The 15,082-nt window shown below is 35.6% G+C and overlaps 1 protein-coding gene across 10 annotated transcripts in view; it reads left to right on the plus strand.

Moving 5' to 3' along the window:
- Positions 1-15,082, plus strand: part of DMXL1 (Dmx like 1) — a 128,046-nt gene that overhangs the window by 37,539 nt on the left and 75,425 nt on the right. For all 10 annotated transcript variants that reach the window (XM_035697072.2, XM_035697064.2, XM_035697065.2 and 7 more), the window contains 7 exons: positions 1,215-1,383; positions 4,555-4,767; positions 5,601-5,854; positions 5,966-6,650; positions 6,741-6,862; positions 9,272-9,361; positions 9,442-9,544. In XM_035697072.2, coding sequence (XP_035552965.1) covers positions 1,215-1,383; positions 4,555-4,767; positions 5,601-5,854; positions 5,966-6,650; positions 6,741-6,862; positions 9,272-9,361; positions 9,442-9,544 — 1,636 coding nt within the window. The remainder of the gene's footprint in view (positions 1-1,214; positions 1,384-4,554; positions 4,768-5,600; positions 5,855-5,965; positions 6,651-6,740; positions 6,863-9,271; positions 9,362-9,441; positions 9,545-15,082) is intronic.

Here is a 15,082-nt window from a genome sequence, read left to right on the forward strand (position 1 = left end):
GGCTCTATCTCATGACCTGAGATCATGACCTGAGCTGAAATCAAGTCTGTTGGTCAACTGACTGAGCCACTCAGGTGCCCCTTGAAGCATTTATTTTACTGATTAGTGTGGAAAGTAAAAATAAATTTTTAATGTTTAGATTAATTGAACATAGACTAGTAATACAGATCCTTACTTTCTTGTTATTGAAAACAGAAAGTGATCTAAAAGTGATTTGTCTTTGAATGCTTTGTATGATTATAGAACAACTATTTGTCAAATTTGGAGAGTATTCTCAGGCTCAGAATGTAATTAAGTATATATTGCCTGGAAACTTAACAACGATAGAATGATTATGTGTAATAATAGCTGAAAGAGGTTCTTGATTAGGAATGAAGACTCTTGTTATATGTTTTAGTGACCTTGCATTCTGTAGAAATTATTTTATCATATGAAAGATGAGGATAACAAATATCTGCACTCTGTCTTATGGACCAAAAGAAGTGATCTTTGTAAAAAAAACTTTGCAAATTAGCTATGATATTTGAAATATCCTAGTGTATACCGACAATATTGTTTAATGCTTTATGGTCATAGGGGGTAAACTCTGGATATAAAGGGAACAGTATACATAGAGACATCCTTATTCACAGACACATTGCTGTATACTTAAGTATGTAAAATTAATTAATTATCAGAAAATAAACCAAATAAAAATTGCAAAGTGTTGTGTGATGGTTAAAAGAAGTTAAAATAATTTAGTTCTAAGCTTATTTTTCAGATTTCAAATTTGCCGCACAAAAGAACTGAAAGATGTATGTACACATAAACCCATTTGAAATAGGGTATAGATGAAATAAGAGAAAGGCAAATATATGCTTTCACAAGTATGTGGAATTTAAGAAACAAAAGAAATGGACAAAGACAAAAAATAACATGGTTACCAGAGGGGAGGTGGGTGGGAGGATGGGTAAAATAGGTGGAAGAGGTTAAGAGTATACTCATCATGCTGTGGACTGGGTAATGTTTAAAATTGTTGAATCTCACTATATTGTACACCTCAAACTAATATAATGCTGTTAATTATATTGGAATTAAAAATTAATTAAAATAGACAAATGAAAGAACGATGTCTAGCAATCAGTTGTGTAACATGTATATACACACACACACACACACATATATAAATGCTTATGATATTATAGCCATTATTTACTTTGTTTTTATTCATACAGGTAAATCTGAGACATTTTCGCAGAGGTCGGAGGAGATCACTTGCTCTTGTAGCACATACTGGATACCTGCCACACCAGCAGGACCCTCATCATGTCCACAGGAATGCTCCACTGCATGCCAATGCACTCTGCCACTTTCATATTGCAGCCAGCATCAACCCGGCTACAGGTAAATAGAACACTGTTCAAAAACTGTTCTTGATTAACTAAATTAATTTTATAACAAGTATGTTTTCCTTCTAGTTTTGAATAAGTAAAAAATTGAAGGTGACTTATCTAACTTTTCATTATAGCCAGCTCACTAATTATACAAACATAGGTTTTTGTTTACTTGTTTGCTTTTTAAAGCTATGATTTGGTTTGTGATTAAGATATTATTCAATCATTGTGATTCTTAATTAGTTTATTCAAAAAGTTGAGATTGGAGTCCATACTTAACAGGTTAACATCACAGAATAGTATTTTATAACTATAGTATAGTTGTTAAAACCATGTGTCTAATGCTTGATCTTAGGAGAACTTCTAGAAATAGGGCAGAAATATGTAGAAGTTATAACTGGAAGAATTAAGAAACGTATCTCAGTAGTCCAATATGAGACCACATTTGTCAATATTCACATAAAGTGAATATTGCCCACTCTAGTTTTTCCCCCCATAGATAACCACTATTGAGTTTTTGTATATTTGGAGATATTCTTACGCATAAAATAAACATAATCTGGGCAGCCCGGGTGGCTCAGCGGTTTAACGCCACCTTCAGCCCAGGGTGTGATCCTGGAGACCTGGGATTGAGTCCCACGTCAGGCTTCCTACATGGAGCCTGCTTCTCCCTCAGCCTGTGTCTCTGCCTCTTTGTGTGTGTGTGTCTCTCATGAATAAATAAATAAAATCTTTAAAAAAAAAAAGCATGATCTATTTTCATGTCATATGACATGAAAACAGGTTTGTAGTACTGGATTTGTAGTATTATTATATTCTTCAGGGAAACATAGCAATAAAAGTGGTTCATTAGTTACCAGAATCAAAGTGAGAAATATTCTGGTAAGTTAAGGATAGAGATACTTCCGGTAGGAATGAAGAGTGTTGGCTGATATTTTTAGCTTTTATTTGATTAACAACAGTCCCAGCTCTAAAAGAATCCATGATCCAAGAAAATGAAAGGGGATGATATTGAACTATTTTTATTAAAACATTCTATGAGCTTGGGAAATACCATTACCTTTATCAAAAAACATATACTGGCAGTAACACCCAGAGGCAGCTCTGAGACTACCGGATTAGTTGTGAAAGTCTCTTCTGAAGGAAGGACAGCCTTTTTGAAAATAAAGAAAGCTTGGATTCTTACCTTTAATGGAAAAGGCTGAGAGGTTACAGAAAAATAAACCCTAAATTTCAAAGTAGTATGTACTTGATGACCTTCCAAATTTTTTATCTAAAATTTTTATTTAGATAAAAAGTCCTTAAGGAAATTCATATATGTAGAACAAATCAAAGCAAAATAATACTAGCAGCTAGACTAGACACTATGGAGATCTCCTTTCCCTAAGTTAGACCATTTGGAATGACCTTTCTTGGTGTTGTGTTTCTTATTCAAGGCTAAATTCTCAGATCTTCACTTAATTGCCCATCAAGAGAAATAGATATAAGAGAGGAGCTCATGAGAACACTTCTTTTCATTCTAGTTCTTATATCCTTTCCCTGAAGACCTCTCATAAAAAAAATGGCTTTAATGAAATTCTTTGAGGTCCAGAGATAGAAGAAATGTAAAGTTCCTTTAACCAAGAATGCTGCTGCTAAAAGCCTACATTAGCCTCTCCTTGCATATTTAACAGCTAGGTCTGTGGTCTCCTAGGGGCGTTGCTGATCTCTTTTGTGTTGATTGTAACTCGAAAATTAGAAAATCATACTTAATAGGATTCTTGAGGGCACTGTCTGATTCCCTGGAATAATGTATATCCATAATAGGGTGGCAGTACAGTCCCTCAAAACTTTTACTAAAAAGTCTGTGCCATATAGCAACTAGAAATAGTGGTAGGAGCTGAAGGTATAATAGTGTTGGAAACTTGCTCTCCTGAAATGTTGCATTAAGCAGGGGATAGATAAATACTAATCAAATAACTATAGTAATGAATATACATTTATAAACAGCGCTTGGATTGGATTGAATATATCTATCAACTCTTGCCCCCATAGAAGGGATAGGAGGAAGGTTCTTCTTTCCTTTATCATTCATCCCCTATAATTCTGTTTTCATTGGTGACTAATAATTGATACATTGTTCAAACAGGTAATTAAATTACTTTTCTTCTCCTTTAAAAAAATCAATAAATTTGTTCTGTGAAATAATTTACCTTCCCTGAATCCATTCTAGCCTTTACTGTTCAGCAGATACCAGCATGATCTAGATTTAGATTTGATTTAAGATGATAGACAAACTTTTCTTCACCTTTCTATTAGGGATTTTCATTTGCTACAATTTACTCTGAATTTGTCTTCAGTATACTTAATTTAGCAACTAGATGAAAAGTAATACCAAGAAAGAATTTTTTTTAGCTTGTTTTTGTCTTGAATGCCTTCCTTGAGTGTAAGATGGGAATCTTAGTTTCTACTTTCCAACTTGAATCTTGGTGCTAATAAATTGGCATTATCTAGCTTAGAGTTAGATAGGTAGCTCATTTTATAAGTTAAGTTAAAAAGTTGTTAAAATTAGATAAATCACTTATTCCTTTGACATATTGATGGCATTTTTCTTGGAGACATTTTTTTTTTAAGATTTTATTTATTTATTCATGAGAGACACAAAGAGAGAGAGAGAGGCAGAGACACAGGCAGAGGGAGAAACAGGCTCCACATAGGGAGCCCGATGTGGGACTTGATCTAGGGACTCCAGGACTACGCCCTGGGCCGAAGGCAGGTGCTAAACTGCTGAGCCACCCAGGGATCCCCTCTTGGAGACATTTTTAAGGAAACTTTCCTCTTAACATGTCTACAAATTATAGATTTTCTTAATAAGAATTTTTTTGAACTAAAGAAAATATCTGTATGTATACATAAATAAACTATGTTCTATGACCGAGAATATATAATTGTTTTCCTTAATAATAGTTATGTTAAATTTGCCACTTTTAAAAGCTGTTATCGTTAATAATAATCTTGGCAAACATGTTGGGAGTCTTATTTATTTATTTATTTATTTATTTAGGGGGGTGTCTTATTTAAAATCTAGTACAGAGGTTTAAGAATAAATTTAACAGTAGTAAAAATATGAGATGTGAATGTTTTGTATGTTAGAATGATAGAAATATTAATTGTGTGTGTGTTTTGTTGTTGTTCCTTATAGATATTCCACTTCTTCCTTCTATCACATCTCTAAGTCTAAGTGAAAATAATGAGAAGAGTGGGCCTTTTGTGGTACATTGGCTGAACAATAAAGAATTGCATTTTACTTTGTCCATGGAAGTCTTTTTACAGCAACTTAGAAAAAGTTTTGAACAACCATCTTCTGAGGCCAGTGTAGAAGACTCTAATCAGGCAGATGTAAAATCTGACGAAGGTAAAGCTTTAAGAAGGATGAAAAATGTTAAGTTTTATTGAAAATAGCCAAGATTTTTATATTAGAGTAACACTAGCTATCATCAGAAATGTAAATTTGCAGTGGCTTAATACAACTTCGGACTAGCTCATTTAATTTAATAATCCAGTGTTGGTATTCCTGTTCCAGGTGACCTTCTTTTACTGGATGATACAGACTCAGGATTCTCTATGCTTATCTTCTGTCAGCCCCTAGGCCTTACTACTTAAAGGACTATTTGTGGCCTACTAACATTGACATTATCTGGGAGCTTGTTAAAAATTAATTACCTATATATGGAAGGAAATCTGGAAATTTGATATTGTAAATGTATTCCTTTAAAATAGTTTCCTTAAGATGTCATATCAGTTGTAAGTGCATATACCTAGAGCATTGCTAGTATAGCAGACTCAGGTTTTTAAAAATCTGATATTATGAAGAAAGTACAAATTACATTCCAATAATACATTTGAATAAGTCACCACAGAGTTGTAGACCCAATTCTGATTCCTTCATTGAGAAAAACTAAGTTCCAGGGAAGTATGTTTTACCTCTGAGAAAATTGTGGTACAACCAGTTTACCTATTCTCCAGTCCAGTATTAGTCCTCTACCATTTAATATAGGACTCAGTCCTATAGCCCCTCTGACTGCTGTGTTAATTCTAGTGGACTTATGTTCCTGGAGCAAAGTTATTTTTAAAGGGGAGCCAATTTCTTGTTTATATGAAAACTTATGTTTTTCATCTTTAATGCATTTACAAAGGTCTTAATAGTTTGATTGTATATACTTGGTTCATGAATTCTTTTGCTTATAGAAATGGATGATGGTGTGGATGATCTGAAAATAAATCATGAAAAGAAGGAATTGGGCAGTGATAAAGTAGTACCAAATTCAAGTTTTGTACCATTACCATCAGCTGCCATTGATCATCAGATTGAAGTACTTTTGTCTGAATGGAGTAAAAATGCAGACATGTTATTCAGTATTCATCCCATGGATGGCTCTTTGCTGGTTTGGCATGTGGATTGGCTGGACGAATACCAGCCTGGTATGTTTCGCCAAGTCCAGGTACTATTACTATGATCTCTGGAGAGATGCTTCTTGTTAAATGTGGGTACTGTTTTGTAATACTACTTTGTATTGTTTCATATGTTCTAATGCTTGCTTTCTTAATTCCAGGTGTCCTTTGTTTCCAGAATTCCTGTAGCTTTTCCCACAGGTGATGCGAACTCTCTCTGTAAAAGCATAGTGATGTATGCCTGCACCAAGAACGTTGACTTGGCTATTCAGCAAGGGAAACAAAAACCTTCTAGCCTCACACGGTCTACATCAATGCTAATCTCTTCTGGCCACAGTAAATCAACTAATAGTTTAAAATTAAGCATTTTTACTCCTAATGTTATGATGATTTCAAAGCATGCTGATGGCTCTCTGAATCAGTGGCTGGTCAGTTTTGCTGAAGAATCTGCTTTTTCTACAGTTCTCAGTATTTCTCATAAATCCAGATACTGTGGTCATCGCTTTCATCTTAATGATTTAGCTTGCCACTCAGTATTACCATTATTGCTGACAACATCACACCATAATGCACTAAGGACACCAGATGTTGATACCCAAAAGCAACCTTACGATCTTATAAATATTGAAGAATGTTCATTGGCACAACAGAATAAAAGCAGCGTTGACGTAACATTTCAGGATCCCAATGCTGTTTATAGTGAGCTTATTCTTTGGAGGGTTGATCCGGTTGGGCCATTGTCTTTTTCTGGAGGTGTTTCTGAGCTTGCCCGGATTAATTCTCTACATGTTTCTGCATTTTCCAATGTGGCGTGGCTGCCTACTCTTATACCCAGTTACTGTCTAGGTAAGCTTTCTGATTTTTATTTAAGAAATTAAGATTTTCTGACATCATTGTGTAAGGGTTAAATTTTATATGTTTGTAAATACTTTCTAGGTGCATACTGCAACTCTCCTAGTGCATGCTTTGTAGCAAGTGATGGACAGTATCTGAGATTATACGAAGCTGTTATTGATGCCAAGAAACTCCTGTATGAGCTTTCCAATCCTGAAATTTCTGTAAGTAAATGGCTTTTAAAATTAAGTGTATAGCATCATGTTTTTAGATACTTAATTTATACTTTTTGGGCATGTTCTAGAATTGTGGCATATAATTTATAATAAATAGATGTATATTTTCTAGTTATTTTTTTTCACATTTGCAATGTACCATTACAGTGATTCTGAGCTTCTTTAAAAAGAAACCATTTCTTTCATTCATTCCAAAAATAGAGTCTAGTGTCATACAATATGTGTTTCTCTAATGCTTCTTTGCTCAGACATAAATGAAGACCACTGGCAGTGTAAATGTGGAATTTATGTTGGTTCATCTGCAGTTTTTTTTTTTTAAGGCAGTGGGAGCTGAAGTAACAGTACAATTTTAATCTTAACCAAAAAAGAAAAAAGCTCTCAGCTTGGTTGCAGTACAGTTAGGAATCCTAACACCATTGCGAAGACTTTGTCTTATGACAAATGGCACTTCTTCCTTTACACAGCTAATAACCACCCACCATCTGTATTGTCTTGGCACCTCCAGTAGGCCAGTATTTCCACTCTTAGTTTGGTATTTTTAAATATACTCTAAGGTAACCTTCAACCATACTGAGCTTCTTGTTTAGGGGATTCAGGCCATCTCCTCAGCTACTGGTTAATGTTTTTGTTAACACTCTGGCTGTACAACTGCATAGGTGTCAGTGGTCTGCTTTGATCCTGTCTTTTCCCTAAGTTATTTTTAATGTGTGGTTTTTCAGAATGCAACGTTTTTCAAAACACATATAACAGTGTTATAGTAGAAATATGTATATTTATTGAGGGCCTTCTATTTTTCAGATATTATTTAAGTGCTGGGAATTTAGATGTGAAGAGTACAGACAAAAATCTAAGATTACATTCTAGTGAAGGGGGGTATAGAAAAAAAGGTAAAAATATATTAATAAATACTATCAAAAGAAACCTTGTTGCAGAAGGGACTGCCAAGTCAGGTGCTGGTCAGAAAAAGCCTCACAGAAAGGGTACCATTTGAGTAAGGAACTGAAGGAAATGAAGGAGCTAGCTATATGGATATTTAAAGGAAGAGTATTTTATGAAGAGAAACAGCCATTGCACAAATCCTGAGGTCAGAGCATGTTGGTTTGTAAAGGAGCAGCAAGGAGGACGTTGTGGCTGGAACAGAGTAAGTGAGGTGGAGTGTAGTCAGGGATAAGGTTAGAAAATTAGCCTGGCCAGATCTTACAAGCCATTCTGGGCCATTGTGGTAACTTTGGCTTTTACTGTGAATAACATAGAAACTGTAGGAGACAAGGACAGGTTGATATGATCTCACTTAGGTTTTGAAAGGATCTGACTGCTCTATAGATTAGACATGGGAAGCAGAAGTGGCATCAGAGAGGCTAATGCAAGAATCTTTACAGTAGTCCAGGAGAGACTCAAAGGGATGTAGAACGGTAGCGGTAGCAAGTGGTAGTGATAAAGATGAGAAGAATTGGTCAAATCTGGATGTGGTACAAACATGGAACAGGCAGGATTGGACTGGATGTTGGGCTTGTATGAGAAAAAGAGGATGATGCCCTGTTTGTGTGTGAGCACAAAGACCTTGAGTTGAGTTAGGAAGAAAGCCTAAGAGGCTGATTTTTAAGGGCAGGAGGATTTGAGAGCCTGGTGTTGAACATGTTAATTTTGAGATGCCTGTTTAACACCCAACAGACCTAATATGCTCATCTTTATGCTCATAGTTTAGAGAGGGTCTGATCTGAGGATATAAAAAAAGTAGCTGTCAGAATATGAATTTAAAGGTATGGAGCTGGATGAGATCACTGAAGGAAAGAAAGTAGAAGTGGTAGGATTGAACATTGGGGCATCCCATTGCTAAAAGTGGGGTGAATGTGGTATATAGTGGAATCCAAGTGAGGACAATTATTTCAAGAAGGGAGTGATAAGTAGAATCAAATGCTGCTCATAGATTAAGTGTGATGAAGATCGAATTTAACAATGTGACCTTGACTAGAGCAGTCAGGATATTAAGTAGCTTGAGAAATCAGCATACATAAATGTAAATTTATGTAAATATCAACTTGTTTCTTTACCTCCATCTTTCTCACTTCAACATTAATGCCTAAAAAGCATTAATTCTTATAACATTTCTGTGACATTGAAGTCAGTCTTTCACATTTATGGATGTAAAATATTCTTCTCTCTAATAATCACCACTCATTGCTTTTGCTCTTTACATTGAGCCATAACTCTTATTCATTCCTACATCATGAATAGTAAGGTAAAGTCCTAGAATGTTTATAACGAAAGAGACTTGTCAATTTATTTAGCCCCACTTGAACTTATGTATTATTTATCTACTATGCCTGAATTTTCATATTTATTATTTTTTAATTTAACTGTTTAATAAAGGAGATGTCCATTTTTTTTAAAAAACAGAAATATGTTGGTGAAGTGTTTAACATCGTAAGTCAACAGTCAACAGCCAGGCCTGGATGTATTATTGCATTAGATCCCATTACCAAACTTGTAAGTATTATTTTTCTGGCCACTCAGCATTAGGTAAATAATATATAAATCAACTTATGTTGGTGTTTATTTACATTCAGCAAGGCAGAAAAACCCAGCTGCTTCATGTTTTTCAAGAAGATTTCATTTTGAATAACCTTGAGAAGAAAAGTCTGGGAAAAGACAGAATGTTATCTGATGCAGGTAAAAAATAGTCTTTTTATGTAATGAGAAATATGTAGAGTATGTTAAACAGTTAATAAAGATAAGTTAATATAATGTTTCATATCATCATATGTGAACTTAAAATTTTTCTATGTAGGTTTGTGATGTTATTTATATAAATATCAGTAGTTTTTTATTCTTAAACCAGGAAATAAACATGAAAAAAATTAAAGGGGTTTGTCAGTTATATCTTTTAAAAAGCATAATAAGAGATGTTTTTTATTATTAATGTATGAGTACTCTTTGCATGGATAGGATCCTATACTAAAAATTAGGATAATATGGGGACACCTGACCCTTTAGAAATCTACACTTTTAAAACAGTAGCTTTTAAAACTTCAAGTTAAAATTTAAAGACAAGGTGTTTCAGTTAATACTTTCATAAACATTTTTAAAAATTATATTAAACTCCTCCACTTAAAATTGTTATTTTGCATAGAGGAAAACAGAACAAAATGAAGATCAAAATTTCTTGGTCATCAGTTTCAAGTACAGAGCCAAACCAAACTTAGCAATCACTTTCCTGGTGAGAAAAAAAGAAAAATGACTTTCCTTATAAATGAACTATACAGTATAAATGAACTATACAGCCTCAGGCTTTTAAAAGTCCATTATTAAGCCCCAAGTAATACTATTTTTCTTCTGTATTTGCTCCAGATTATTTTTCTTACTTGTATATTGTTTCTTAATTCCAAGTTTTTCCAATTTTCTTTTCTTTTTTTAAAAAAATTTTCATGAGAGACACAGAGAGGGAGGCAGAGACATAGGCAGAGGGAGAAGCAGGCTCCATGCAGGGAGCCCAATGTGGGACTCCATCCCAGAACACCAGGATCATGCCCTGGGCCAAAGGCAGACACTCAACCACTGAGCCACACAGGCGTCCCATTCAGTTTTCTTTTCCTATGAGTTTTGCACTGTCATGTCAAATGTCTAATTTCTTACCACTGTTTCCACTTAGTCTGTGATTTTCCCTGAGAATTCATGAACTGTGCAAAAGCACAGTGCTTTGGTAAGCTCTGAATACAGTGATGGAAAGATACTGAGAAAGGAAAATAAAGATGTCAGGTACAAGATAAAGGGTTAGTTATATCAACAAAATGTCCTTTACTTTTCCTTTTTTATATTAAAATATTAAGAACAGAGACACCTGGATGGCTCAGCGGTTGAGCGTCTGCCTTTAGCGCAGGGCGTGATCCCAGAATCTGGGATCGAGTCCCACATCGGGCTCCCTGCGAGGAGCCCGCTTCTCTCTCTGCCTCTCTCTTTCTCTCTTTCTGTGTGTGTGTGTGTGTGTGTGTGTCTCTCATGAATAAATAAATAAAATCTTTAAAAAATAAATAAAATAAAATATTAAGAACATTAATATTTTTAACAATTCAAATCTCTAAGTTTTTTTCTTAAAGAAACTACTCTTTTATGCTTCAAGTTGAATTTTGTGATCTTAAATCTATTCTAGCATTATCTTTTCTAGGATTCAATTTTTAACTTATTTTTTTCTCTTTAAAACTAAATATTTTTCCTAGTTTTAATAATATTCTGGGAATTCTTACTGAGTTTTACTGAAAAACTATTATCTTCATTATCAATTTTCCAGAACATACCCAAAGTATAATGTGTTCATCTTACTTTGTTCTAATGTCAAGAAGAGAAGAACCATTTCTCAGCTACCTTCATTATTACATTCTTTCTTGTTAGTAAAATTATTAGAAATGGGTTGCTCTCTGATCTTTTTTTTCCTTCAGTCATAATCCCTTATCCTCTCCTTCCTCTTAACTCTTGTAACTTAAATGCTTAACTCACACAGAACATATTACCAAAGTCACCTTTTCATTTAGTATCTTAACACAGTATGACTTTAGATGTTTCTGGTTATTTTTCTGATTTTTATACGTCCTATGATTTCTATAGTTTTTATAATTTTTCTTTACATAATTTTGTACATAGTTAAGAGAACTTGGATTAAAGTCAGTCATTAAACCAAGTTCACTTTTTTTCAGCTAATAGTGAGTCACTGATTTTATATTTTATTTTATTTTTTTGATTTTATATTTGAGATGTAGCTTTTTAGTTTATTTTTATTTATTTATTTTTTTAAATAAATTTATTTTTTATTGGTGTTCAATTTACCAACATACAGAATAACACCCAGTGCTCATCCCGTCAAGTGCCCCCTCAGTGCCCGTCACCCAGCCACCCCCACCCCCTGCCCTCCTCCCCTTCCACCACCACTAGTTCGTTTCTCAGAGTTAGGAGTCTTTACGTTCTGTCTCCCTTTCTGATATTTCCCACACATTTCTTCTCCCTTCCCTTATATTCCCTTTCACTATTATTTATATTCCCCAAATGAATGAGAACATACAATGTTTGTCCTTCTCCGAATGACTTACTTCACTCAGCATAATACCCTCCAGTTCCATCCACGTTGAAGCAAATGGTGGGTATTTGTCGTTTCTAATGGCTGAGTAATATTCCATTGTATACATAAACCACATCTTCTTTATCCATTCATCTTTCGATGGACACCGAGGCTCCTTCCACAGTTTGGCAATTGTGGACATTGCTGCTATAAACATTGGGGTACAGGTGTCCCGGCGTTTCATTGTATCTGTATCTTTGGGGTAAATCCCCAACAGTGCAATTGCTGGGTCGTAGGGCAGGTCTATTTTTAACTCTTTGAGGAACCTCCACACAGTTTTCCAGAGTGGCTGCACCAGTTCACATTCCCACCAACAGTGTAAGAGGGTTCCCTTTTCTCCCCGTCCTCTCCAACATTTGTGGTTTCCTGCCTTGTTAATTTTCCCCATTCTCACTGGTGTGAGGTGGTATCTCATTGTGGTTTTGATTTGTATTTCCCTGAAGGTCAGTGATGCGGAGCATTTTCTCATGTGCTTGTTGGCCATGTCTGTGTCTTCCTCTGTGAGATTTCTGTTCATGTCTTTTGCCCATTGCATGATTGTATTGTTTGTTTCTTTGGTGTTGAGTTTAAGAAGTTCTTTATAGATCTTGGAAACTAGCCCTTTATCTGATGCGTCATTTGCAAATATCTTCTCCCATTCTGTAGGTTGTCTTTGAGTTTTGTTGACTGTATCCTTTGCTGTGCAAAAGCTTCTTATCTTGATGAAGTCCCAATAGTTCATTTTTGCTTTTGTTTCTTTTGCCTTCGTGGATGTATCTTGCAAGAAGTTACTGTGACTGAGTTCAAAAGGGTGTTGCCTGTGTTCTCCTCTAGGATTTTGATGGAATCTTGTGTCACATTTAGATCTTTCACCATTTTGAGTTTATCTTTGTGTATGGTGAAAGAGAGTGGTCTAGTTTCATTCTTCTGCATGTGGATGTCCAATTTTCCCAGCACCATTTATTGAAGAGACTGTCTTTTTTCCAGTGGATAGTCTTTCCTCTATCGAATATTAGTTGACCATAAAGTTCAGGGTCCACTTCTGGGTTCTCTATTCTGTTCCATTGATCTATGTGTCTGTTTTTGTGCCAGTACCACCCTGTCTTGATGACCACAGCTTTGTGGTACAACCTGAAATCTGGCATTGTGATGCCCCCAGATATGGTTTTCTTTTTTAAAATTCCCCTGGCTGTTCGGGGTCTTTTCTGATTCCACACAGATCTTAAAATAATTTGTTCTAACTCTCTGAAGAAAGTCCATGGTATTTTGATAGGGATTGCATTAAATTTGTAAATTGCCCTGGGTAACATTGACATTTTCACAATATTAATTCTTCCAATCCATGAGCATGGAATATTTTTCCATCTCTGCGTCTTCCTCAATTTCTTTCAGAAGTGTTCTATAGTTTTTAGGGTATAGATCCTTTACCTCTTTGGTTAGGTTTATTCCTAGGTATCTTATGCTTTTGGGTGCAATTGTAAATGGGATTGACTCCTTCATTTCTCTTTCTTCAGTCTCATTGTTAGTGTATAGAAATGCCACTGACTTCTGGGCATTGATTTTGTATCCTGCCACGCTACCTAATTGCTGTATGAGTTCTAGCAATCTTGGGGTGGAGGCTTTTGGGTTTTCTATGTAGAGTATCATGTCATCGGCGAAAAGGGAGAGTTTGACTTCTTCTTTGTCAATTTGAATGCCTTTAATGTCTTTTTGTTGTCTGATTGCCGAGGCTAGGACTTCCAGTACTATGTTGAATAGCAGTGGTGAGAGTGGACATCCCTGTCTTTTCCTGATCTTAGGGGAAAGGCTCCCAGTGCTTCCCCATTGAGAATGATATTTGCTGTGGGCTTTTTGTAGATGGCTTTTAAGATGTTGAGGAATGTTCCCTCTATCCCTACACTCTGAAGAGTTTTTTTTTTTTTTTCTTTTATGATAGTCACACAGAGAGAGAGAGAAGCAGAGGCATAGGCAGAGGGAGAAGCAGGCTCCATGCACCAGGAGCCCGACGTGGGATTCGATCCCGGGTCTCCAGGATCACGCCCCGGGCCAAAGGCAGGCGCTAAACCACTGCGCCACCCAGGGATCCCCTGAAGAGTTTTGATCAAGAATGGATGCTGTATTTTGTCAAATGCTTTCTCTGCATCTAATGAGAGGATTATATGGTTCTTGGTTTTTCTCTTGCTGATATGATGAATCACATTGATTGTTTTACGGGTGTTGAACCAGCCTTGTGTCCCGGGGATAAATCCTACTTGGTCATGGTGAATAATTTTCTTAATGTATTGTTGGATCCTATTGGCTAGTATCTTGTTGAGAATTTTTGCATCCATGTTCATCAGGGATATTGGTCTATAATTCTCCTTTTTGGTGGGATCTTTGGTTTTGGAATTAAGGTGATGCTGGCCTCATAGAACGAATTTGGAAGTAGTCCATCTCTTTCTATCTTTCCAAACAGCTTTAGGAGAATAGGTATGGTTTCTTCTTTAAACGTTAGATAGAATTCCCCTGGGAAGCCATCTGGCCCTGGACTTTTGTGTCTTGGGAGGTTTTTGATGACTGCTTCAATTTCCTCCCTGGTTATCGGCCTGTTCAGGTTTTCTATTTCTTCCTGTTCCAGTTTTGGTAGTTTGTGGCTTTCCAGGAATGCGTCCATTTCTTCTAGATTGCCTAATTTATTGGCGTATAGCTGTTCATAATATGTTTTTAAAATCGTTTGTATTTCCTTGGTGTTGGTAGTGATCTCTCCTTTCTCATTCATGATTTTCTTAATTTGAGTCTTCTCTCTCTTCTTTTTAATAAGGCTGGCTAATGGTTTATCTATCTTATTAATTCTTTCAAAGAACCGACTCCTGGTTTTGTTGATCTGTTCCACACTTCTTCTGGTCTCGATTTCGTTGAGTTCTGCTAATACTAATACTCTTCCCCATAAAAGTCAGGGATTTCTTGTCTCTTGCTGCTCAAATCTTTATTAACTCTCTTCTTCTGCTGGGTGTAGGATCTATTTGCTGTTTTTTCTTTAGCTCCTTTAGGTGTAAGGTTAGCTTTTGTATTTGAGTTCTTTCCTGTTTTTGAATGGATGCTTGTATTGCGATGTATTTCCCCCTCAGGACTGCTTTTGCTAC

Source organism: Canis lupus, chromosome 11 (genome assembly GCF_003254725.2).
Source record: "Canis lupus dingo isolate Sandy chromosome 11, ASM325472v2, whole genome shotgun sequence".
Lineage (NCBI taxonomy): Eukaryota > Metazoa > Chordata > Mammalia > Carnivora > Canidae > Canis > Canis lupus.